Here is a 27,813-nt window from a genome sequence, read left to right as displayed (position 1 = left end):
CGCGCATTGATACAATAGAAAAAATTCCCCATGCATTGACCGCATCATGGTCTGCAAATAATAAAGATAAACAGACTGTTCCATGATGTGGCAATGGCGTGACTACTGTCTGGTTTCACGTTACGGAAACCAACAATGAGCGAGCAGCGAACAAAAGACAACGACAAGGTGGAGAAAAGGTTGGATGATAAAAGGTAGGTAGAAAACAAGAGAGGGGCTGGCTAACAAAGCCCACACGCTGTCCTCTGAGGACACGCCAGAGACTCTGGGGGCTCGGCCCAGGGGTGCCTGCAGTCATAAACAAGCCAAGCAATAGCAAGCCCTCCAGAGATCAGGGCGGTACATCATATGGATGAGTAGCTGTGTGTGTCTCTCTCTGTGTGTGTGTGTGTGTGTGTGTGTGTGTGAGTGTGAGTGTGAGTGTGAGTGTGAGTGTGAGTGTGAGTGTGAGTGTGTGAGAGAGTATATTGGGAGAAACTGTGCGTATGTCTGTGTGTTTTTCAACATGCTGGTAAGGGTCGGCATGGAACACGAGGGAGCTGTAATCTCTGCAACATGAAGACCTTTTACTTTCAAAAGTGCAGGAATGTCTCCATAGAGGTGGATTTAGTTAAACCCTCAGGCGCAATAAGGAATGAAAATCACCAGCAGATACACTAGTCTGCCGGTGGCAATTCAGTAGCTCACCTTAAAACCCATACCACGACAGGTGAGGGTTTACAGCATTGCATTGCTTATATGCTGATATCACTGGATTTAAAGTGTTTTATCCCCAATACACCATATACACGTGAATCACTCGAGTGCTAAATCAGACTTAGAAAATAGAACAGTCATGAACACAGAAAAATTACTGACTAAATAGCTTGTCTGAGGCACATTTAGACATTGTTGAACTACATCTTTGGCATCTTCGTTGAATAAAGGGGCAATCAATATGGAAGTTCATCAAAAGTTGTTCTTTGGCATCTCTAAAACAGATGCACAAAGTGAAACGGGCCTCTTGGGTACCCTGCAGAGGAGGGCCTGATGAAAGTTTAAACGGTGTGCTCCGGCATCGCCTCTGCTCTGTACTGAGTGAAAAGACAGATAGGGTCTGTGACAACGATGCAGACCAGCTGCTGTTGGGTAATTTTCTGCTTGGGCGAGGAGGAGGAGGAGGAGGAGGAGGAGGAGGAGGAGGACGAGGAGGCGAGTTGGTGCTCCACGGCCCACAGGTCTCCTTAATTAAGCACCTGTGCCTGCCGGTGCTTGCGGGCTTCCCCATCAGTGCCCCAACGAGAGGAAGACAAGGAAGGCGAGGGAGATGGGGGAGGGGTAATGAGGAAGAATTAAGGAGGAGAAAGGAGAGTGGAAATGGAGGAAGAGGAGCACTAAGGCAAAGAGCAGCGGGGAAGATAAATTTAAAGGGCAGAACAGTAGGATACAGACAGAGTGAATGATATTGGGCAACTGGCCAGAGGGGCAGAGAAGAGGATGAGGGGAGAGAGAGAGAGAGAGAAAGGATACAAGAGAGGAGAGATCAGAGGAGAACAGTTGGAGGGAAAGTCATGGATGGAGGGGGGTGGAATGGAGAGGGGAGGTCCACATCCTTCCATTTCTTTCTGGTGAAAAAACAACTATTAAGGAGATACTGGATAAAGGGAGAGAGAGAGAGAGAGGGGGAGAGAGAGAGAGAGAGAGGGGGAGAGAGAGAGAAAGGGTAGGGGAGAGAGTAAGAGAATGAAGCACAACAGAGGCTTAAGGGGTGCAGAGCTCACTGCTGGGCAGGAGAAAACATCACAGCAGGCAGCGTCTTTTTACTGAAATTGACTTTTTTTTCCGCCAAAATGAACGAACTGTGATGGCTCAAAAGCTGTTGCACAGTAAGCAACAACTGGGCTTTCCTAGTATTCCCCTTCAAGAAAGGAGAGGCAAAAATGGCTGCCAAGAAAGTGGTCTTGCCAGCTCCACTTTGAAGAGCAGATTTGCTTTCAGCCTAATCAAGAGAGAGAGCCAATCTAGTGCTGTCAGTGAGTGGACAAGTAATAGGTCAGTGGCTTCACGATGTGCATTGATAAGCCTATTTCACAGTGTCCAGGTGTCCGGCCTCGTTGATGTTAATGATGCATTAATTGGCAGGGTAAAACTTCTTCCTGCTTTTGTCTTTCCTGTGGACTTTTCTTTTGCTGTCTATGGGACTGTGCTGTTCCACAGGAAGTTGATTTACACAGCGGCCCCATCTTGTGAAATGGGGTCGAGGTCTCTCTTCGAATTGGAAATGGAAGTGTCACAGAGAGAAAACCAAAGACAAAAAGATGGCCTTGGTACCGCTCATGAACCAAGCAAAATGTGCTGAACCACAACAACAGTGTTGTTAGACACACAACACACAATAGTGATCATGGGCTGACTGGCCATCTGGCATACCGGGCATTTTCCCGCACATTTTGGGCTGATAGAATAGGCTATATAATTATTTTGCCCAACGATCGGCCCACAGGAAGGACAATCAGCGGCCCATTGGTTACATTTTCATATTGACACTGGAGTGATCCAATAACAGCTCACGTCAGGCCCCACCCCTCCAATTTTGGCTCAGAGCCAGGATTCTGTGAGCGCATCAAAAGTTAATCGAAGTTGCCTACACGAAATTGCGGCGGTTGCCGGTAGGCCTAGTGACAATTGTGCAAAATTAACACCAATGTAGAAGCTTCAAAAATACAATATTGCAAGTAGGCTAGCATATGTCAGCAACATGTTGAAGTTCGTTGAGTTTGAACGAGGATGTAAGCAAGCAGCAGAGGGACATAATGTCAGCAACATGTTGAAATTCGTTGAGTTTGAACGAGGATGTAAGCAAGCTTACAGAACAAAGGGACAGTGGAGGTGGTGGAGAGTGCAAGCGAGCCTAGTTGAGGCTGCATGATAAGAACTCAGTGGTGGAGCAGGTAGGCTATGTATGCCATGCTAACGCCTGACGATGATGATTATGATGACTTATTAATTGCGATAATGTAATGATTTGGTAATGATAACATAGTAAGGTCGTGCTGTGATTATAATAACAATAGCGCAACTTAAATTTTCTAAATTAATGATTTGCAAACCTGGACAGCAAAAGTGTGTCAAATCGACGTTATTTGATTCAGTTGAATCAGTTTCCGTCAGATGGCCAAAATTCAACATCGATTGCATGAGTGGTGGTTGGTCTCTCAAAGTAGATAAGGTTTCTATCTTGGAAGGGTTATCATAGTAAAGATGGGCTAAAAGACTGTAGACTGACAGAAATGTAGGCTACAAAACGTCAAGTCATGCACAAGTCAACTATAACCTATATAATATGCTATACTGTTCCAAAATGCTTGTAGCTATACTGTTCCAAAATGTACCAGCAATGTAGGTACAGTAGGCAGTATATACAGGAATAAAATATTTCCAGCAACAGCCCTGTTTATTTTGTGTTGTTTCAGTTGTCCTACAGTGATAACTGGTATAAATTACATTAATGTCTACGACAATCTGGGTAATTTAACTCTTTACACATAGGCTTCAGTAATTTTTTGGTGCTGCTGTCAATTGAGGATTGTATAGTTTAAATGTAGCCTATTGGATAATTTGAAATGATACTTTGAATTCAAGCAGAAACTCTTTAATAATTGCTTGTATAGCCTACTTGAATATGGAGATCATGTGCTCCATGGCTACCTCTGATCAGTCAGAGTTATAGCCAATGAGGCCTACATCACTTTCAGTACTCCATGACAGTGTATTTAAGGGTAATGCAAAGATTTTGTATTTAATTAGGCGTGCCCGAGTGATTTGAGGGCCGCTTGGGCCAAATATGCCAGGGCCGATTTTTGGTCCCAGTCCACCCCTGATAGTGATGCACTAACCTGAAAGTGCACAGAGAAACGTTACACTTGATTACATGGTAAGGGAATGTAAACAGACTTCTTAATGAATGTAGAGAGTCTGAAGTGGATATCAAGCCAATAATTTGTAATTACAAATGTAAGTACAAATCAATTAATGTATGCAAAAATTCTTTATTTAAAGCTGTGTGTGTGTGTGTGTGTGTGGTGCGTCAGTTCAGCACACTCACCTTATTGTGTCTTCGATCAGTCTGTCTGAGCTGTGGGGAGACAGGGAGAGGAGAGAGAGAGTGAGTGATTAGAGAGGGGTTGTGGGGACCGCGTGCAATAAGACTCTCCTGAATGACTGGAGCTCTGCCTGTGCCTCTGGCTCTCCTCTCAGGGGGGGAGTCAGGGTCAGAGTAGAGGTGATCGATGCCGAGCTGCAGTGAATTCTGATGGCTCACTTGCGCATATGCGCAGACACTCAAGGCACGCTCGGTCACTTTCACTCTCTCAAAGACACACGCACTGAAACACTCTCTCAAAGGCGCACGCAAACACACATAGGCGTGCGCACACACGCTCATGGGAACACGCTTACACGCGCACACTCATATGGACACACACACACCCCTGCTGCTGTGCTTGGATGAGTCCCCAATCTCTCAAAGCCCCCCCACACAGCCACCATGGGCTCCATGCTCCAGCGCGCACACGCACACAAGCACACACGCACACACACACACGCACGCACGCACACGCACACGCAAACTCAAGTGAAATAAAATCACATACACACAAGTATAATGGTTTGAGCCCTGCCCTCTCTAAAGGTGTTAGGGGATACCACTGCAGTGGGCTCGTGGCAATGCCCAGCAATTACCACAGCAGCCTCTAGCCAAGTGTGTGTGTGTGTGTGTGTGTGTGTGTGTGTGTGTGTGTGTGTGTGTGTGTGTGTGTGTGTGTGTGTGTGTGTGAGAGAGAGAGAGAGTGCGTGTGAGTGTGTGTGTATCAGACAGAAACATCTCTTTCTGAAATGTGAGTCGATGAGCATATAATTCAATGCAACTCAAAAGAACCAATACTAAAACAGGATTATCTGCCTCAAGTATTATCAGGGCAAGAGAAACTGGTGTCACAAGGTTATTATATGTACAGGAACAACATCCTTTTAAAAAAGCAGCTTTTTTGATTGTATGTTTCTGTTATTTTTCAGCGTGCTCTCATCCAAAACCAAGCTGCTGACATTAGTCTTCCTTTGCGAGCGTAATTACGAGTCTCTCCAGCAGAAGACACAGGCAGCAGAGCGCCCTCCGCGTGGGGTTGTGGCACTGAATACAAAAACTGTCTGCACCGCTACACAAGTGACACAAGGGTTGACATCTGACAGCTGACAAGTTTCCCATTTCCTTTCTGAGCGACAGATGACACACGCGAGGCTTCAGATTCTAGTGTGCATTTCCGACGTGGGGAGCTGCAGGGAGACGGAGGCTGGAGAGTGGGCTGGTCCATGGAGAGTGAGCTGAGAGGCCCAAACAGATGATGGGAAATGGAGTCTAATGGGCCATATGCTGCTCTCTAAACGACCGCCGCACCATCATCCTCATTCTTGTTCTCTTGCATGCTCACTCCCTCTCTCTCTCTCTCCCTCTCAAACACACAGACACACACACACAAAATGCACCAAGTGTTGTTCTGCTCAGCGTTCACATTACAACAGTAACACATTGCATGTTATTGACAAGACAACCAGGCTGAATTTCTCTTGCTCTACTTTGTTCTAGTTGCTCAAGTAGCTCACAAAATGCAGCAGACTTTGCCAAACCTCTCTGACACGCCTATGCATCCTGAAGTAGCAGGGTCCACCACGTAACCTTAAGCGTGAAGGAGGGTGGATCCATCACTTCAGTGGTCAAAGGACATTAACCTTGTGGGGGCAGGCAGCACACACATCCTGTAGTCTAATGATCCCTAATGGGCTCTAGGGTTTCCCCCATCAGTCAGCCATGCCTAGCAGACACCAAAAAGCCCCACAATCCTGCCAGTAGTACAGGGATGGTCCAGGCTCAGGTGCCCATCCCTTTCCATACCAGCTGGCTGGCTGCTCGGAGCTGAAAAAAGGGAATTAAACACAGCTTTGCCACACTCATTTATCTAAATCTAGAGCCGGTGACAACAGGGGAGACACCGTCTCCCTGGCACACAGCAGCCTTGTGCCCACACACACACACAGATGCCAAAAACAGATCAAATCAAGAAGAGACTGTTCCAAAATGCCACCATCAATGTATCTGAAAGGGCAAATATATCAGCAGCAAGATGCTATGATGTCTACTCTCTTGCCATTAATCTAAACTTTAAGAAACTTTAAGGTGTCTCAGGGTTCAGGCTATGGGCTCCTGTGAGCTCCTTGAGACAAATCCAATAGGTATAGCTGGTGCCAAATACATAAAATTGAATTGAAAAACACGGGGCAGGGACTAGCAGACCCCAGGTACCTTACAACTATAACCCGATTCCATGCCACATCAAAACCATTCAGGTGCCCTGAACAGCGTGTTCAGCCAGTGTCTTTGTAAACGTATTGACACAAACGAATCAACTGGCTGGAGGATGGTCTGATCTGCATGGCCGGGCTGCATGCTACGTCATTATTGGGCCACTGGGGCTTTCCCATTTGAGCTAACAGCTAGCCTCTCGTTTAAAGTAGCCGCCAGCCCGAACTGAAGCACTCTGGCGACAGATGCATTAGTCCAATTACATTAACAAACAGCACCGCACCCTACTGAGAGCCTGGTAACGATGGGAAGAAATGAGGGATGGGGTGGTGGGGTGCTCAGAACAAACGAGTGCAAAGGGGAAGTGATGTCTTTAACGTGGAAACACTGCTCAGCATTATTTCAATCGCTATTAAAGGACTTCTGGTATTGGTCAATAGTGGTTCCTCTATTTATTGAATCTGTTCAAGGAACAAAAAGCTACATCTCTGGATGGTAGATACCAAAATGTGAAATGTCCACCTATGAGCAAATACTGAACGGATGGCTAGAGAATTTCAACACAGTGCCAATGTAAAATGAACATTTTGACTTAGACCAAGCCATGAGTTTGTTTGTTTGATTGTTTGTTTAATTTAAGGCCATTTAATGGCCAGAGCACTGTGTGTTATAGAAACTTAAATATGTTTCTTAAAATCTATGCTCCAAGCCAGTAACCGCAGCCAATCAACATGGTACTTCAGATGACCATGTCATTTGATTAACTGCACAGTGCACCTGGGTGTTTATCTGTAATTCGCATGACCATAATCCCTCAAAATTAATTTGAAGATGATACCAAAAGTAGCTGCACATTCAAAAGTGACAACTAGCTGCGTAGCTCTGCTTTTATAAGCAAGCTTGTCAGTCAGTTTACTGTCACCCAAGATATTTGATGTTCCTTCCCATCACTGAAATGCCTCAAAATCCCATCCACCACATCTTGTTTTTCTTCTGGAGATAGCTGCCCATGGTGCTTGAAATTGAGACTGAACAGGTAGCAGTTGATGTATACCTTTGGGGTGACATATTTTAAGGCAGCTGCTTAACAATCTGTAGCTAGCAGGAAGCCACTAGTCACTGAGAGCGCAGACTGTTTTGGAGGGGGAGACTGATGCGGTCTCTAAATGAGTGGGCAATGCTGCAGGCTCAGCAAAAGCAGTGAGTACGACAGATGAGAGGAGCTCAACTGGCTAAACACACCAAAAAGATCAAACCCATTTGTGCTCTTCAAAGTCTCTGCTTTTGGCTCCTACAACTGTAAGGCCAAGTTTATTTCTGTCAAACTGAATGACTGCATTGCTGTGTATCTGCATTGCTGTGTGATCTGGTCCTTTGGAGTCCACTGACGATAAGTCATGGCCGAGGGACAGCACAAACTCAAGGCCCTTCTAGGCCCTCGTCTGTGTCTGTGTGTGTGTGTGTGTATGTGTGTGTGTGCTTACAAAGGAGTGCCCAAGGAGAGTCCCGCACACACCCAGGAGGTATTATGGGTCACAGTGGGACCTTTTAGCGACTCTGCATTCACCGTCACTGTCCCCGAGAGCCCAATAACCACACACCCACACCTTATGTCTCAGACACAAACACAGACAGACACAGACACAGACACAGACACACACAGACACATGACCCAAGGGGCTCCTTTACCAGCTTTTCTAATCAAAAACAAGATACTCTCTGTTTTAAATCAATAGTGATAATGCTTCAGCCTAGACAAGAGAATAACAAAAACAAATCTAGAAGGCAAAGTAGTTTGGTTGGTACTCTCCTGAGGAAAGCAGCTGGAGTTGGGACCACTTAAATGCTTATGTAAACACAACTTTGGAAAAGGGAAACATCTACTGTGGAACAAGTTTCCGTGAAACATATATGTTTCATATATGTATACCGTAATAGGGCATTTCAAGGTAGCGTGCTCAAGCCAACAGACATTTTTACTCACCCATTTCTACAGTGTTCTTCTATGTGCTTGACATGATGCAATGATAGACTCACTGAAATAGGTTGAAATGGCATTCATGTTTTAAGGATGTTCAAAACTATAGACGTGAGAGCCTGACTGTACTTATGTGAATCACTTATCAGTATGACCACTAATTTCTGTGTTACGGGGCAGTAGCACAAGGACTGAAATGGTATCATCAGCCAAACAAACCTCATATGGGACTACAACCACCACCAAATCCAAAGCCTTCATATACACCTCGCATGGACAGGAACTTATTTTTAAGGACCATGACAATGTGCTGAGCCACATGCCATTCTCCACATTCCCTAAAACATCTGCTGTACTTCCACACTATTGCCCTCTGTCAGCACACCCACGTCTGTGGAGTGGATGCTGGCCGTAGTGACATATGGCCACATCTGCAGCGCACCTGTGCTGGACCAGAAGAACCAGGTGTAGGACCCGGGCTGGGCTGAGCCAGGCTGAGCTGGGTTGGGTTGGGTTGAGTTGGGTTGGGAGGGGAGGCTTGCTCACTCACCATCTGTCTCTGGGAGCACTGCTCAGTAAATCCTACCGGTGCAGAGAGGGTCCTGGAGTAAAAGCGAGCAGCGGGGAGTAGGGAAGCAGGGAGATGGGGCTCTGGTGGTTGATTCATGCCGGTTTTATTGGCGCAGATGAGACGCAGTTGAAGGATTTACCATCACCCTCCATCAGGCAGCAGCGCATAGCGTTTAGGGGACGGGGGGGTGGGGTGGGGGAAAACACTGGTGCAAAGTGCCCGAGAATGTGTTTGTGTAGACAGTATGAATCTTCACTGGCTACTCAATGTGTTTTGTATGTTACCATGTTGTACAGTGCAAACAGATCTCTTCCTGTCTTAACTGCTTTTCTCTGCATTTGCAGCTCCTTAACAGAACAGGTCATGGTTGTGACTGTGTGTATAGACTGTGCTTTGAAAGCATTCGGTAACGACACATAATGCCTGTGTATAGGACGTGTGAGTGTGTCTGTCTGAGCTTTGAAAGAATTAAAATGAGCCTGTGCCTGTGTGTGTGTGACTTTGTTAAGGACACATACTGCCTGTGTACTGGATGTGTGAGTGTGTGTCTGAATGGAGTGTGTGTGTGAACACGCTTCTGCCCCTGTTTCTCAGGCAGTGGCACTCGCTGCATTGCTGCTGCTGCTGCTGCAATCATTAAAGTGTTCATCAGCACAGACCTAATTCCCTCCCCTGTGTAAATTGTCCAGGAGTTCACACATGGGCCGTCTGCTCTTATTCCCCTCCCTCCCTCCCTCCCTCCACCCACTTTTCTCCCTCTCTCTCTCCATCTCCTGACAGCATCACACTTTCAAGGATTTATATGGGCCAATCTTCATTCCAGCTATAGCACATTAAGTCATTCACAAAAAAAAAGAAAAGAAAAATATCATGTGGAATACTGCCAGCCTCTCTATGCCTCCTGCACAAGATTGTGGCTGTTTATTTCAGGATTACAACAGGGAATTTCATTCTTTGTGCATCTCTGCCAGCCATTTCACTTGTTTTCTAGGGAAGACTTTTGCAGGGAGACCCATATGTGGGAAACAGCCAGAGGGACATGGGGCTTGGCAGCGGGGCTTTGCCATGGTGGCACTGGGTGAGTACCTGGCTGCCCTACTGTCCAAAAAAACCAGGCATCTGCTTCAATTCATATTCATAAGAGGCTAGGGCAGCCAAACTCTCTGCAGCATCCCCAAAATGTCTGCTCTGGGGACGGACAGCCGGTCAGCAGACCCTGTGCCATTTAGCAGGGGATCGGTGAACGGCCGGACAGCTAGGCGGACAGGTCTTCTCTGGCCATCTGGTACCTGATACCTCTGCTATGTTGTCTGACCTGTTTGGATTCACATCCTACCTATAATCCCATATTCTTACACTCGGGCTACTACGGGCGTGGAGCTGAGGCGTTCCGTTCACGGAGCATAGGAATAGTTTCAGAAGACTGGTCTGATTTCTTTGAATATGCACAGTGGTCTCATGTGTGGTTCAGTCATTTCCATTGATTATAGTGGAAACTAATTGTTGCAGCATACGCTCTGTGAGCCCTTCAGATGCACTTCTGGTGTAACCCAGAGGATACAGCACATTACACAGATGCTCACTCGCTCACTCACTATCCTCCAGGCAAAAAAAAAAAAAGAGTTTGGAGTGGTTCTGTTACAAATAGGAAAGCCTTTAAATACAGTCAGATATTTTCCACCAGCAGCACAGGTGTTGAAAGCTGATGTCTGTGTGCACAGTAGTGATGCTTACGTCCTACTTCAATGGGACTCAGCTTCCAATCAAATCGAGGTCTTTACTATAAAAAGCAAGCGGTAAATCATGGAGTTCCTCTTCGGTTTCGCTGTGCATGCAAAGCAGAATTCAGATCAACAATGAGCGCTTGCTGAGAAAAGGGCTGTCAATCTCATTTAGGGGGAAACCTACTGCAGTGGGCAAATTTCAGGGATAAATCCATTCTGCTGGATGATAAATCCAACAGACAGCGCTAATGTTCCCTCACAGAGGGGCAGGTTTTTGAGGTGCCTCATATTGGACCTTCGGTGCCTGCGCAATACAGCAGAAGAAATTGGATTGGGTCACCTGACCAAGTCATTGAGATTTGCTGCCTTGCTGTGGTGAACCCACCTCCCTACCCCCAGCCTCTCTCTTTCAGGAAAGATGGATTGACTGCGTCGTCAGGTGGATGCTAGCATTCTTCTTGTACAAGACACACTCTTAAAAATGACAACTGCGCTGAGTTATAGGTGGTAAGCGTGCCTAAAATTCCATTGAAAAATGATCAAATAAATAAATAACGATACAAGCGCCCTTTAGAAAGCCTTCGTGGACTGCGGTGCCATCCAGGCGTCGGCTGAGCGTAATGTGTGAATTGGATACTTGATCAGCTTGTCTGAGGTGGTGGCAGGCAGGTGTGGGGAGTGCTACAGCAGGAAGCACTGTCACAGCTCATTCCGCCAAGCAGCCATGAAGCCATTAGCCCGCTGCAGCCAGAGGGGCTGCCGACTACACACACACCACAAAACAGGATATTACCAACACAGCCACACACACAGACAGACAAAACACAGAGGTTGGGGCAATACACACACACACACACAAATCAGAGCCTTGCCCGTCTGATACTCATTTTATAGACCAGCTTCGGCAGACAAACTCATTACAGCAGTAGCCTGAACAACACCACACAAACTAAACACTACAAACACACAGACTGACAATTATAGTCATCGTAGCCAAGCCCTTGCACACAAACACATGGATCATAACCTGGCCAATGCATGCACTACAAAAGCCTCCTCATCTTCGTCAATGTCTGGATACTGTACAACATGAGAACAGATGTTTACATTCACAGCTAAGACTTAAAGCCACTCAGGACTCCAAGACATTCATTAAATAGATGATCTCTAATTGATAATCAAACCAACATCAAAATGGTAAATCAATGCTAAGCTCATCATGTCAGTAAATCTGAGCATCCCTGATAGGAGATAACAATCTTTGCTGCAAAGCTAATGCTTCCTTTATTAAGAGTTTTTGGACTTGGCTACTTCCTGAAGTCCTCTTCAAACAATCACATTAGTGTGCTGAAGTAGTGTAACATGGTCCTGATGCAGGACCATGCATTCAGCCTGAAAAAACAACAACAACAACAACTGATGGATTGCCATCAAGCATCTTCTGTTTCTAAACCCCCGTCCGCCTTGCTGGTGCAGGGGGGGACTGCAGCCAGCTCATCAGAAAGGCTGCTTGTGGCTGATAGGCTGATAGGCTGGGCTCTGAGAGGGGCCGCGCCGCTCTCCGCTGCTCTGCTCTGCTATGCGCTGGGGAGAGATTTATGCTCCTGCTTCAGAGAACTGACAGCAAGAAAGAAGGAAAGGAGGAGTGGAGCAAGATGGAGGATGGATGTGATGGAAGAGAGGGAAAGAGAGAGAGAACAGGGGAGAGGGAGAGAGAGAGAGAAAGGGATAGGGAGAGAGAGAGAGAGAGAGATGTAGTAAGGGAAGCGAGAGAGCGAGGGAGGAGATGTATGGATAGAGAAGGAGTGGAAGACTGAAAAGAGGAGAGACACGGAGAGGGAGAAACTGACGAGAGCTGGAGAGAGAAGGCAAAGGAGGGTATGTCAACAAATGAGTTAGGAATAGTACGGAGTAAAAGAGAGTAAAGGGGATTAAGTCACCAAATAGAAAAAAAACAGGTGATAAGTGATGAATGGAGAAAAGCTGCCAGAGGAAAAAAAGGAGCGGTCAACAGTATAAGGTAGAAAGAAACAGACAGAGGAAAAAAAGAGAGCATGAGTGTATGTGTGTGGGTATGTGTGTGTGTGTGCGCGCGTGTGTATGTGTGCGTGTGTGTGTGGGTATGTGTGTGTGTGTGTGTGTGTGAGAGAGAGACAGAGAGTGCCAGATAGAGGGGCTGCAGTGAGTCCCCTGCTGCTGCTGCTGTGCTCCATCTGCTGCCCTGAGAGCCCAACTCGTCTGCCCTCTCTCCCATGCCCTCATCCTTCTGCTCTGCTCTGCTCTTCTATTCTCTCGTCCGCTCACAACTTCACCAGCAGCGCCTCTCCTCCACTACCCTCACCTCTCTCCTCCTCTTCACTCACTCAGGGAGGGCACAGGGAACAAGTTAACCTCATTTTAGAAAAGTCACACTGGACTAGTTCACAAGCCCAACCCAGGACCACCTCCTCCCTGGGATAAAAAAAGACCAGCTGTGTGTCGTCTCCCCTCCCTCACTGGGAGCTTTTCTCCTACTTTCCTTTTTTAAAAGCACCAATCCACTGCTTGTTTCCTAGGTCCTGTTGCTATGCACTTAAAGGGGTGGTTCAGGATTTTGGACATAAGACCTCATTTCCAAGTAAGCAAGTGTGATATTTATCAGTGGAGACCGTTTTCAACACGTTTCATCCAGTCCTTGTAATTGCAGAGTTCGCAGGTGCTAGGCTAGCGCAAGTCAACGGTATGTTCTAGCCTGCCACTAAATACAGTCTTACCCACTCCAAAGTACACCCGAGGCAAATTCCAGACAATCGATGTAAATGTCTGTGTTGATAGAATAGTGTAAGAAATACAACTACCCTCGCATCGCGTTGCAATAGTTATACTTTGGTCCCTGAAGTTGGTAGTAGTCATTTTGCATCTCAGCAGCGGACTGATATTACCAAGGCTACTACTAAGTATCCCCATTGGAGTGCGCTTTACTGTTTACTTTTCGGCGCAGTACTACTAACCGGAGCAAGTATAATTCCGTCGTGGTAAGAAACAAGTCCCTCAAAATGTAATGCGATCGTTGAAATGCAAGGATAGAATAACGTTAGAAATAACAGTATCAATACAGACATTTACATCGATAGTCTGGCGTTATAATTTATTTGCCTCGGGTGTACTGTGGAGTGGATAAGACTGTTTTTAGTGGCAGGCTAGCACATACCGTTGACTTGCGCTAGCCTAGCACCTGCGAACTCTGCAATTAGAAGGACTGGATGAAACGTGTTGAAAACGGTCTCCACTGATAAATATCACACTTGCTTACTTGGAAATGAGGTCTTATGTCCAAAATCCTGAACCACCCCTTTAAAACATGCAATCACATGATGAGCAGATCAGTGCTCAGATCAGTAACTCTGAACGGGAATATCCTCTGATGGTTAACTTCACTACGGTCAGCATTCATGCATTAAAAATGATCTGGACAGATTATTTAAAGAATAGTTTTGGGTGATTATTTCCTTAGCAGAGCTCTCCTGAAGTAACAAATGGCCCTGAGCGATTGTTATACAACTCCAACTCTGATTTTTTTCGTGCCTCTACCTAGGATCATTCATCTATTCATTATGTTGGCTGATGGAGAAGAACAAAGTACAACATATGACAGTACAAAGTATGATTTGAAAAATATTTGTATGAAGTACAAAGTATGATTTCAAATATGGAAAGAAAACAAATCCCTGTTTCTTATTTAAATATACCAGTGCCCTAAGTCTCAACAGCTTCAAAAGCTACACTTTGATGTCCCTAGCAGGCACCGAGACAAAGGACCCTTTCCCTGTGTCATGGAGATCTACCCCTCCAACGGCTCCATTTGGGGTGGCAGACTAGCCTGTGGATGAGAAGTGCTCTTCTTTGACATTGCACCCTCTCTCTCCTCTCTGGCCATCTCGGCTGCTTGGCTCAGAGGCTGGGTAAGGACGTGCTGAGCAGGGCCTGCGAGCTGGCTAATGGAACAGCGCAGGACATTGGCACGGACACACGCAGGCTCTGGCATTCTGCTGGAGCACTCATTCCATAGCACAGCAGACACCATGATGGGCCAGCTTCATGATGTGTGTGTGTGTGTGAGAGAGAGAGAGAAAGAGAGAGAAAGAGAGAGAGAGAGAGAGAGAGAGAGAGAGAGAGAGAGAGAGAGAGAGAGAGAGAGAGAGAGAGAGAGAGAGAGAGAGAGAGAGAGAGAGAGAGACACACACACACACACAAAATGTTGCTTTGCCTCCATGGGACGGCCGTGATTGTTTCATAAGGCCTTGTGTTTGCCTGCTCGGCCATGTGAGTCAGTATGTTGTTATCTCCAAAGCCACACATGTGGCAGCTTATTGTACTGAGCAGAGGCTGCAGGGCCGATTTGGCTCTTTGGCAGTGGATGGTCAGATGGTCCATCAATAGTTATACAACTACATCAAATCACAGAGTAAAAATGAGGACATTTTACGATGAATAATTTTACAACACAGAATTCTGAACCAATGAAATACATGGTTCTCTTGGTTTGTTGTACATAAAAAAATAAAAAAAAACTGAAGAAAAACAATTCCATTTGGCATCTGACAACTCTCTCCTCAAAAAACTCTACAGAGTGAGAAGGGTGTCTCAGAAACAGGTTCTGCAGTGAGGTCATGCGGTAATGTAAGACCCCACTGTGCTGCCATCACACAGCGATTTGAAGGGTGAAGGTGATATCTAACGTGACTGTGTTAGCTGGGCAGATCTGATCCGGTGAGCATCCAGATCAGTCCTTTGACAGTTTCAATCTCTTGTCAGAAGCCAACATCTCTGGAAAAAGCCCCCGACACACACAGTAACACACTTGAAGAGACAAGCGAGGCATCCGTGTAAAAGTGGACGTGTGGATCAGAGCATGATCAGAGTCTTCAGAGGAACAGCACAGTCAGGCTGCTGTTTGCGAAGCCGCTGACGGATGAAAAGAAATGCAGTCAGCACAACCCACACTAGGGCTGCACAAATGAGAAAAACAGCAAAGTGGACCCCCCAGGGGAACCAATTGCAGGTAACTGTTAAATGAAAAGGAATCGCCTCCATCAACAAAACAGTGTATCTAATGGAAATTTAAAAGGTTTACAGACAATCACTAATGAGCAAAGAATAGGGTGATTACCATTTAAAATGGCTCAAATCCATTTGAATTCTCAAAATGCAATTACTTAGGGGAGATCTATGGTCATTTGCAAGTCATTGTAAATAGCGCACATAGTTGATGTGGCATGTAGAGCCGTGTACTTGATCATACTTAGGCTCAGAGGGTTAAGTGGTGGGTCCTGGTTTGCATCAGGTTCACATTGAACTTGCCTTCACTGAGACCAATTGGAGCCAAGTGATCGATTTAGTTCTCATCTGGCCTCAATCAGTATTTTGGTGATTGAGAACAGGGGTACTGCAACGGGCCAATCCAACCACACCCTGATTCTGCAGTAAGACAGAGAGGGTATGCTCCCTAACCCACACACACGCACGCACACTTCCTGCCTCCTCTCCCCGTTCGTTGTGATGACATTAGCATATCCGAGGCCTCGGGCGGAGAGCCAGCTACAGGATGAGCATTCTTGCAGTCAGTACTGCCAAGGCTCAGGAGACTCCTTCTCCATATGGCCGCCAAGGCGAGCCATGACGGGCATCCGCTCACTGGCTGCCCTGCCCGCAACCTTTACGGAAGCACAGCTTCGCCACACACTCTCTGCCACTTCCAACTCATTCCCTGGAGGCTCTATGAGCTTATCTTCCTAATGTACTGTATGCTTTTTTACATTCTCCCATACTGCTTACTTATATACATTTTATCCCTAACAAATCATTTCAAAATGTCTTTTTAATGGGGTGCAACATTATACAGAGTTATGCAAAGCTAGTGGGCGCTTTGCTCTAGTCACACACTTTTATAGCTAAAAGCCTGAAAAGGCTGATAACGCCATGCTGTCACATGAACAGAAATGTGACCACGAACCAGGACTCCAACCCCGTCCAAGCCTAAGAGGCACTAATTTGAGAGGTACTAAAAATTAGTCTTGGACTGGAAAGTGATAATGCTTTGAATCTTCAGACATTATTTTCTTTTGGACTTAAAAACAAAGTTAAATAAGACTACTACAAGTCTGAAGTGAAGGCAGGCGGAAGACAAATGAACTTTCTGAGAGTGTTTGGCTGGGATGGTTTCTCATAGCTCTCCTTCTGTACATGATTCCCTGTACATGATTATGGAGTGTGGAAGAGAGAGAGAGAGAGAGAGAGAGAGAGAGAGAGAGAGAGAGAGAGAGAGAGAGAGAGAGAGAGAGAGAGAGAGAGAGAGAGAGAGAGAGCACATGAGGCAACTAGCTCAACGGGGAATACAAACACATTCGAAGTCTCTCTCCAGGGGGAACAGCTCTTAGCAGAGAACAAAATGTCAGCTGCTGTGCGTCCCTGGGCTTCCCTGGACAGAGACACACACACACAGTGGTGTTGTCCACACAAAATATTCCACCATTATAATGCGGTCTGAAATATGAGGAGACCCGATAGTGATTCATTGAGTCATTTTCTCCTAAATAAATAAATACAGTTGTGGTGAGGGCTAACCGTGAGGCACATAGAGGCTGCGGTGATGACAAACCAAAGGCATCCGAAATGCACATTATGCATTAGGAGAGCTCTGTGTGTGTGGGTGTGTCTCACCACTGCAGTTTTGGGTTTGAACCTGGGCTGACTGATTGTCAGGCGACGGTGCTCCCTGCTCCCCTGTTCTAGCTGTATGCACATTATACAAGTCTAACGTTCCTCAGCAGGATCTTTCCCTCACCACCAAGCCCACTCCCAAACAAACAAACTGACTCACACAAAGAAAAGAGACGAAACATAAACTCCCCAGAACTGTCTAATAACAAGGACTCCATAAACTAACTGTCTAATGTTTACAAGCAGAGCAAGACCTTATTTTCCAGAGGCATGGGAAAGTATCTTTCTACACATCCACATTAAGTTCCCACTCCCATCATTCCCAACAGTCTCTTAGCACACATCTCCACTATGCTCCCCTCCTACAAGTCAGATATAGAGGGGATCAGTGAGGGATAGGTCCATCACTCCGGTACATGCAGGACAGTTGACCTACTGGACACACCCTCTGTGGAATTAATCCTGGTCAATCCCGTTTCTCATCTTGACTGACCACCAGCTTTCACTGAAGCCCATTCAGCACTCAAAAAAACCCCAATCTAATTATCACCTTATGGTCCCAAAGACAAGTTGAGAAAGAGAATGATTGACAGTGGTGATCTAGCCAAACGTCCCTGGACTAGATGAGGTCCTTCTGGAGTCTTTCTGTCTGACCATCAGGGCCATCTTCCTGGGAAGATTGTGGTTTTGTGCAGGCAGAGCTTGTGTCTTTAGGGGAAACTGTACTATCCTTTCCTCGACTTGATGGGTGGAGAAGAGCCAAGGGTGTGCCATTAAATTAGCACTCCGTGCGGTTGTCTCCGATCTTTTACATTCTGCCCTTCATTTCAGCAACTGGGAAATAATGGAATAGACACTCCCAGAGTGCTCTCTCTCTCTCTCTCTCTCTCTCTCTCTCTATCTATCTCTCTCTTTCGGTCTTCTCTCTCTCTCTCTCCTTGTGTGGAATTGGCAACTGATGCACCCAGTGCTTAATGGCTTTAAATGGATGGCGTTGGCGTCCATTACTGTTTGCACTTGCATGGGCTGGGTTACTAATATCACAGACGGCTTCCTCTGAGTCAGACATGAGATGGGACGAGAGGAGACGATAGGAGACAATGATGTATCTGAAGGGTGGAGTCTTTCGACTTCTCAACACCTTACATGATTTTAAACACACACACACACACACAGGAGGGGGGTCTGCCAGTGGAACAGCTGTGCAGCTGATAAGCGTGTGTGTGTGTGAGGGTAGGGGGATGCTTGCTGAGGGATGAAGAAGCATTGCGTTAGCTCCATGGAGAGGGATGGGAACGGAAACAGCTGAGCTGGGAACAACGCAAAGTGTGTCAGCAACAACACAGCTGGTGAAGGAGAGTAAGCCTGGAAAGGGGTCTCACTGAGAGGACCGCATCAGGGCCTCACACACAGCAGGTGTGAAAGGGAGGGTGATGAGACAGAATGGATAACAGAAGAGAAAAGAGATAAAGGCTGTGGGGGACAAGGAGACTGGAATCAGGGAGGGTGGAATGGAAACATATGTGAGGGGAAATTGGTGGGGGGGGAGAGAGAGAGAGAGAGAGAGAGAGAGAGAGAGAGAGAGAGAGAAAGTAAGCATGAAAAAGAGTGAAAGGAAAAAGTAAAGTGAGGCAGGAATGAGAAAGAAACAACAGGGGAGGGTGAGTAAGTGAGAGAAATGGAGGGAGCATGCAGCGCGCTGACCGAAAACAAAGCAGGCTGCCGGCCAGTTCTACCACACTCTACTGCAGAGAGAGAGAGAGAGAGAGAGAGAGAGAGAGAGAGAGAGAGAGAGAGAGAGAGAGAGAGAGAGAGAGGTGCCTACTGAGCTTCTGCAGGATTAATTAACACAGGCCACACGGCTGGCGGCTCAGGCTAGTCTCCCAGCATCCCCCTTCCCTCCACTCCGGCCCGAGTGGCGGTTAATTGGAGGGAGAGGCTTTACTGGAAATCCATGAGTATTAGACCAAAGCATCACTTCAGCCAACTCAGGCCAGGGCTGAGTAGAGACCCAACCAATGGAGCCCAATGGTGAAAGAAAGCGGGAATTTAACTCTCAAAGGAAGGAGAGAAGCCAAATAAGTCCCACAGAGGAAATACTATGGGACGTTCAACTCACTGCGAAGGTCAAGATGAGCGACGAGTAGTGTTCACTCACAGATAGGAAACAATGGGATGGGGGGGGAAATCCTTTCCAAGAGATAGATGGCCTGACGTGATGATTTTCAAAGTCATCTGAAATGATCTAAGTACTTTTTTCAGTAAAAGAGAAAGGAAAAGAGATAGAGATAGATAGAGAGAGAGAGAGAGAGAGAGAGAGAGAGAGAGAGAGAGAGAGAGAGAGAGAACTTTCCTCTTGAGAGCTTGAAGCCAGTTCTGTTGAGCGATGTATTGAAATACTTTCATTCACATTAACTCTTAGTCACAAAATATTATTTCCATCAATCATGTTAGAAGGGCTTATTTTCCTCTAAGGTATAAGTGTGCGTTTGTGTTTATGTAAGAGACAGAGAACGAGAAAGAGAGATCAATATCGATAGTGAGAGCGAGAGACAGATAGAGAGAGAGAGAGAGAGAGAGATAGAGAGAGAGATAGAGAGGAAGCAAGAGAAGGACAGTGTGAATATATGTCTGCATCTGTGAGATGCTGAGAAGTCCATTTCCCCGCCTCCTCTGACAGATAAACTCCAGCCTTGGGAGGAAAACAGGCGGTTGACAGTAGAGCCGATGGACTGCCGCACCAACCCTGCCAATCAACCGCACTCTCTCGTGCATGACACCTCACCCTCCTGCGGCAACCCTGCTACACAACACCACACATTCAAATTCCAGGCCGTTTCCCCTGCTCAGCACATCCTGTGTAATCTATATGGTGATGAATAGCATCTCAAACACACACACACACACGAGCTGACGTGCGATGACTGGGCGGATATCAGTAATCTATCATGTCACGGGTGGGGGTGCGATCAGCTAACGTCTCTTGCATTGAGAAGGCTGATCTCTCTGGAGAGTAAACGTGTCAACAAGTTTTTTTTTTCTCTTTTGTTCAAACCAATGCTGTTATGAGTGTGTGGTTGTGTAAATTCCACTGAGGTATAAAAGGAGTCAAACATTGAAAAAGAGAAACAGAGGCACTGGTGTTCTAATTCTCCCTTCAGAATGACTCCCCTTGTTAAGCGCGTACAAAACATGTCTGTGGGGAATCGGGGTGCCCAGAAGACTTGAGCGTTTCATCACCATGTGGTGTTTAATTGGACATATCACAGAGGGAGGCCGTTCTGCCAGGTGCACAGAGCCTGGTGGCGTGAGATGGATGTCAGCATGCCACCTGCATCTCCACAGATGAACCCTAGGAGGCCCCAAACACATGTTTCCTCTGACAATTCACTACAACCCATCAATCCATACTACAGCATATATCCTCAACCCTGAGGAGCAAGCCTCTACACAGTTATAACACAGTAATATAGCTTTTATACTGCGCACAGGCAGCTTTTAAACCGCTGACTGCAAATCCAATTTATACAGAGCAAGAACAGAGCATGTGAATTCCCATAACATAGAGCTCCCTCTTCTAGGAAACATTCGTCATGCTCTGGAGAAAGGGCCAAGAGAACATGCTGAAGACATAACATCCTGTTTGGGTCTAGTGGAGACAGACAGATGATGGTGGCCATGAGTGAGATCAGCATAGAGATAGAACCCCACAGTTGACCAGCTCTCTACTGTCCCCTACTGTCCAGGGAATGTACTGTCCCTTACAACTGCATAATCCTTTAACATGTATGACCTAGCCGCTCATTAACTGGTCGTTTCTAAATTATGTAGCAGATTGATGAGCCTGAACCATGTCAAATGAATGTGTGGTGTGGATGTGTGTGCATCTACATACTTGTGCCATATCTAATAAATATAAGGCTTTGACCTTTAAGAATTTTACAGCCATTTCTCATTACAGCGTGATATATGGTGTGAAAAATTGCAGATACATGAGTTATGGGTTCCATCTTAATTGAGTTTTGGGACTAAGATAATTGGTTCTTAATTACCCTTGGCCTCAAATGCTCAAGGTATTCCCCCACCCACATTGTTCTAAACAGAACATTAATTCCTAAATTCCCAAAGCTAAAACTTTGGCTGAGATTCTCTTGGGTCCAAAATGAGTCAGAAGTGCCCCCCCCCCCCCCCCAAAAAAAGGGATCCATCTCAAAATATCGACCATCTGTCCAATGCAGAAAGTGCTTAACCTGCAATTGCTTTTGGAGGGAAACAGCAGGTGCTCCTTTACAATTGCGTTGCCTAGTCGTATTAAATTAACCCTGAATTCCATTCGCTAGATTGAGATTGGCAAGTATTGCTAATGCTAATAGCTAAACCCAGTCTATCCGGGGAAAAGGAGGGTGTGGTGGTGTATGTGTGTGTGAGCGAGCGTGTGTGTGTGAGCGCGTGTGCGCGTGTGTGTGTGTGTGAGCGTGTGTGAGAGGGGGAGGGGGGTCTAGGAGAAGGGAGGGGCTTACTTTCGAAGGTGCTCGTGCTCCTTTAGGAACAGCTCTGTCCTTCTGTTGTTCACTCCTGAACCACTCTTGTATGTCCTGCAGGGGGAACACAAGAAAGACGCCACATTAGATATTAGAGACGCCACATAGATAGTTTGAGGAAAACAATTTCTCCTTTACTGAAATGCTTGTGCAGGCTGAGAAAGCAAGCAGCTTTATGAGAGCCCCTGTGCAGTCACTCTCACGCACACACAAACAAACACACAAAAACGCACACACATACAAATAAACACTGTACAGAAGGGATAAAGTGCCAAGTCATCCATTATAAAAAAGGACATCCTCCCTAAACGGCTCCGTCCGGTAAAATAGTAATACAGTGAGCAACTCTTTTGGAGGTAAGGAGTAGGACAAGGCTAAGGACTTAGTGCTGCTGTGCTTGCCTGACTGCTTTGCCTTGTGCTCTCTGTAGGCAGAGCTGTGTGTGCATGTGTGTGTGTGTGTGTGGGGTTGGGCCCACCACAGAAAAGCATTTCCCTGTGAATAATGAATGAGTGCCACGATGGGAAGAGCTCAGCCCTTCCGCAGGAGTTAATCAGGGGGACATCAGACGAAGGCAACCTCCCACCTCGCTTCCCAGCACCTTCATCAGGGAGCACCACCCACACAATGGACAGGCGTGTATTACATACCAGATTTAATATCATCTAGATGTTCAAATCTGTGTGTGCATTTATTTATGTGTGTGTGTGTGTGTATGTGTGTGAATCAATTGTATGCGTTGCTGTGTGTGTGTGTGTGTGTGTGTGTGTGTAAGAGAGTGTGAGAGAGTGTGCGTGCGTGTGTGTGTATGTGTGTGAGAGTGTGTGTATGTGTTTGTGTGTGAGAGAGAGAGAGAGAGATAGAGAGAGAGAGAGAGAGAGAGAGAGAATGAGTGTGTATGCGCGCACATGTATTTGTTCACTTTGTCCGGAGAGGGGAAGCTTGCCTGCCTGGGTCCCAGGTCTATTCAGCCATCAGGAGGCTCTAAACTGAAACGACAGCTGACCTCCTCATCCCAACCACCCTTCCAAAGGGCACAGCTCTGAGTCACCTGCGGGGGGTCCAGGCATCGCTGCAGAGTGGCATTTGCAGGTGCGGAACACGCGCCGCTGTGATCTGTCAGCCTCCTTTAGGAACAGCAGGAGAGGCAGGCATCGTGCCTGAGGAAGCCTGGGGGCATCGTGTGGAGCCGTGACCACAAACCGCCTCCGCATCGGAACAGGGGCCATGCAGGCCGCAGGTAACGGGGGAGGACGGATGAGGTTGAACTTACAAGCAGGGATGCTTCAGCAATGAAGCGACATCGAGACTTACCACCAGAATAAGAAAAGCGTACTACTGACACCTAGTGGTGACAGAGCAGAATGATTGTGGGAAAGGTCTGTCTGCATTTCTATATGAATTTTTCTAGGAAGCCTTGGGGCAATGCTTTTGGTCAAACGCTAGTTTAGATCAAATCCTGTTTAATTGAGGGCAAAAACAACAGGGAGAAAAACTTCCACTTAAAATACATAATTTTATAATTCATTACTGGCAAAGAAATAAGGCTAGCAAAAAGAACATGGCCTTGTGATTACTAGTTAAACTAAACTTGGCTATAGATGTCCTTCACAAGAAAATAATTACCACTCATTGTACAATAAACAACATTATAATTCTAGAGGTATGAGCAATCAAAAAGTTTCTGAAAATGATAACCAAAATGATTTTTCAGACTTGTGAGGTCTGCTGTTCAGACCCTGAAGGAATTTGTTTTCTGTTCATTGCTTTTTGTGAGAGTGTTTCTACTTATCTCAGTAAGGAAAATAAATCAAGAGCCTATGTTGAGTACAAATATGTCTTCTGAAGGCTTAAGCAGAGCCCAGCCAAAAATTCCAATAAAATTTGTATCAACTTTGAGGGACAGCTATGACCATGCAGGATTATCCAGACCAAACGTGATGATTTTGCTACATACTATTCCTATTTATGTACCAGCATGCAAAATTTGAGCCTCCTACATGGTTAAGTTCTTGCGCTGTGGGCTTGTGAACTTTGACAAAAAAAAGAGGCCGAACAAAATCGACACCCCCCCCCCTGTAAAACTGGCTGTATCTTGGAAAGTATTGATCTTACATAAGAGTAATTTTACAGTGTGTCTCCTGGGTAAAATAGGTACACCTGGTAATTTTTTCAGAATTTTTTGAGACCTAAGTGCATGGGCCCTGGTTGAACTGACATGGAATGACCTGTAAGGTAAAAAAAAGCAGCCCAACGTGTCCCAACTTCTGATTATTACTTAAAACCCCTCTGACTGTTTCTCTTAAAGCAGAGTTGCCACAGACAAGTAGTACCGTACAAGTAGTGCTTGGACAAAATTGCACTGAGTTAAGTTGTAAATTCCAGTGAATATGGCAAGAAAACGGCAATTAAATGAAATGAGACAGAGCATTATTACCCTTAAAAGTTTGGTAGGCTTTTCCTTTAGAGCAATTAGTGTTTTTCCACCATTTCACAAAATGTGTTGCATTTTAACTTGTGGAATGTGCTGCTATTGTTTCATGCCATAAAGACACACACACACACACACGGCGAGAATCAGATAGTCGGGTTTTTTAGTCAATCAGGGAGCTGATACTAGAGAGAGCACTGACCCATGCATGAGGCCTAGATCACAGAGGTTTAGGTGCACTCAGGTCTCTGTACTGTAGGTATTTAAATCAGGACAAGGCCTTCAAGTCCATAACAAGTCCAAAATGGATCTACTCTCTAACTAGCAGGGGACATAACAGAATATAGACATCCAAAGGCCTCATTAGTGGGTGGTTACCGTTATCCTCTACAACTGTTTTTCCTTTTGATTGTCCCATATGTATGTAAAGAAGGGGACAGATCAGTTCCGTTGCCATTTCAGTTCCTGATGCTGGCTAAGATTAAGACAAATGCGCTAATGCCTTCAGTAAGATCTGCCGGCTAGACATTTCTCTCACGCTCTGATATTAGTTTTGATACTTAAAGGTACCGTAAGCTATTTTGAGCAATATCTAACCCGTAAGACTTTTTTTTTAAATCACAGATTCAGCGAATATCTGTTCTGACATGACCTGCTAGCTCTATATTACTTGAGTCCACTGTCAGAAAACCCAGCCCTGGCTCTGTAAACTGGAACCAAACAAAGAAGAACAAGGTTGTCCTCCAAACCATAACAAAACAGTTCCAGCCAATCACAGAAAGAGGGGAATGGGAGTTTGCAGAGTGGAGGGATGAGTTTTCTTTCTGGTGTTTGGTTCAAATATCAACGGACTTGACGTCATCCAGAATTACTTACAGTACCTTTAACGCACATCAGGCCCGGAGTGGGTAATCGGGAGAATCAGGAGAATTCCCGGTGGGCCGCTTCACTTTTGGGCCGGTCGAGGGAAAAATATTGACATTTGTCACGTTAATCTATCTTCTCTTAAAGTTGGCTACACACGTTCGCATTCTATGCCTAACACCGCAGCCTCTGCATGGGTTGTTCTCCCCTCCCAAGAAAAGTTAACTGGTTGGGTCCATTTAGCCCGTCTTTCCTAAAAAGTTTTCTCAGATAGCCTACCAGCCGGGCCGGCCCTACCGTAGTGATAAGCGTCAGGGAGGATGGATGGTAGAAAGACGCCAAGAGGGACTGAAAAGGCCAGGAAAAAAAGACGAAAAGTATTGGAAGAAAATGCTGCCAAATGTGCCAAACTTCCAATACATGAGGCTACATGATCAACGTATATGCCTTGTTTGCTCAGAAGTGAGTGTAGTAAAGGAGCAAATCACCAAACAACAACATGATAGCTGACCCATGCAGAAAAAAAAAACATGTAAACAATACAGTAGTTCAATATGCCTCTTAGTGGAATTGTGGGATACATTTCAAATGCTTTATTTCTTCCTTCCTGTTTTTGTTAACTTATCAACCTATCCTTGTGGAATAGTGGAATATTGGTAGCCTATAATAAAAACTACAGGATAAGAGCTGAAATGTTGCCTTATTTATCCAATTTTCTACCACCACAAAAAAGGTGGGCCGGTCTTGGCCCTGAAACTCCCGGGCTGAAAAGTGGCCCCACTCGGGCCCTGACGCACATTCATTTCTGATTTTTTTTTTCTGTGCCGGGAGCAACAACAGTAACCAACCCACAGGAAAGGACTCTCTAAAGTCATCTAAAATGTTACGAAGTAACGACTTAAAAATAATAAACCTCTTAATCTGACACTGAAGGTTTTATTTTGATGCAAAATGTTGTTTGTATGCTTATCACTCGAGACAAAGGATATGTTGGGTTAAACAAGGCAACTTGTTTATATTTAATGAAAGAATAATAAAAAAAAATCTGACAAAGCAATGCACAACTGCTCTGTAACATGCGTCCTCTTGGTCAGCTAATAAATATTCAAATCCAACATGCATATCTCAGTAGGCACAGACTGAACTGAACTCTTTACCACCAAATCAGAAGACCTCACAAAATTGCATTTACTTTCCAAATACAATTTTGGTCCCAATTTCTGCCAAAACAAGACTTACAGGTGTGCTCTGTAAGGGTCTATTAAGGGTCATTATCAGCATGCGTGCCCAAATATTTATAATATAAACAGTCTTCAACACCAGAGGCCCTAAGAGGTCCTGTTTGTCCACATCCTAAATGGATTGCAGTTGGTAAAGTGTGCGTAAAGGTGGTGCCTGGATTATCCTGTGCTCTCTTAACAGCGGGCCATATGGGAGACGGGCATGGCAACTTTGCTGAAGACAAAGAATGTGTTCAGGCAAGCTTTTGGAACCAGTCCAAACAACTGCCACAAAGATGTTTACAGTTACTAAGGAGGAAAAGTATGCAGCTCCAGCAAGCAGTGAGGATATACGCAGGGGGAAAATGCTGTGATTTACGATAACAGTGTGTAGGGCGGTTTTGATTTGCGGTGATCAAACATAAAAAAAGAAAGGAAAATAAGTAATTATTCACAAACACCAGTGCAGATTTCTGCCAAGATGCTCCAGCGATGTTATTTGGGATCAATAAGTCATTAATAGAGCAGCCATTCTGACACTTCTTTCTGATTGCTGGATTACAGCAGATAACACACATATTCCTGCACACAAAGCAACCGCTGTGCCCAAAGCAGAAGAGGTCTCTCACTATCAACTGGTGCAGACTTAATACTGAATAACATTCTTCAGAAAGCACATTAGGCTATAGGCTGGCACTGAATGCATAACTTAATCCACTATCTTAAAGTGTGACAGCTCAGCCAGACCGCACTATTGTCTGGTTTGGAGTCATGCTCTGTCCTGCACCTTTGATTAATACAAGGACTGTATCCTGTAATCAGCTTAAGAGGTTATTGTGAGCAATTGTGAAAGTTCTCAGGTGAGAGGACTCTGACTGGAGCCTTAGATTTTCCCTACGGCCCAGATAAGTGTTGATGAGTGAATATCAATGAGCATCAATAAGGACAGAGCCCATTTCTAACATCACAGACCCAAAGATCATCCAACACAATAAGGAGCACAGTAGCCTCGTTTACATGCACACTGTTCTCCCAGTCGGATTGAAATTATTCTGCTTGAAGGTGTCGGACCAACTGTTCACACGGCTAAATAATAATCTAATCCAATTAGGTGTTTATACATGAACACATTTAATCAGAATAGCCATGAGACATGCAAATATTTAATTCTGTTTGGCGAGGGGTTCAAAAGCGGCTCAAAATCAAAATCCATCATCCTGTCCAGCATCGCTATGAAGCATTCCATTCATACTGGAAGTAAGGAAGAGAGGCAAGCCCAAGAAACTGACTTTTTGGTGTCGCCAGCTGTCTCAGAAAATATATTAAAAATATAAATAAAAATATAATAATTGGTTGTGTGGATATGTTAAGATAAGCACAGGGGTGGGGTGAGGTTACTTACTGAGATATCTTTGTTGACATCTTGACACTAAGTAAAGTTAACACAATAC

General features: G+C 45.5%; 1 protein-coding gene across 2 annotated transcripts in view; it reads right to left on the bottom strand.

The window, feature by feature from the left end:
• The window catches only part of gosr1 (golgi SNAP receptor complex member 1), a 39,985-nt gene that overhangs the window by 9,868 nt on the left and 2,304 nt on the right, over positions 1–27,813 (bottom strand). Inside the window, exons 6-8 of one of the 2 annotated variants that reach the window (XM_076282160.1) lie at positions 27,765–27,791; positions 21,827–21,901; positions 4,085–4,114 (exon numbers count right to left, since the gene is read on the bottom strand). In XM_076282160.1, the coding sequence (XP_076138275.1) occupies positions 4,085–4,114; positions 21,827–21,901; positions 27,765–27,791 (132 nt within the window). The remainder of the gene's footprint in view (positions 1–4,084; positions 4,115–21,826; positions 21,902–27,764; positions 27,792–27,813) is intronic. The other variant, XM_076282161.1, reaches the window with a different exon arrangement.

Source organism: Alosa pseudoharengus, unplaced genomic scaffold (genome assembly GCF_046254945.1).
Source record: "Alosa pseudoharengus isolate Yale_2024_CS ecotype anadromous, Long Island Sound unplaced genomic scaffold, YU_APseudo_1.1 YU_APseudo_1.1_scf_13, whole genome shotgun sequence".
Lineage (NCBI taxonomy): Eukaryota > Metazoa > Chordata > Actinopteri > Clupeiformes > Clupeidae > Alosa > Alosa pseudoharengus.
This window is presented reverse-complemented; position numbering and strand designations above follow the sequence as displayed.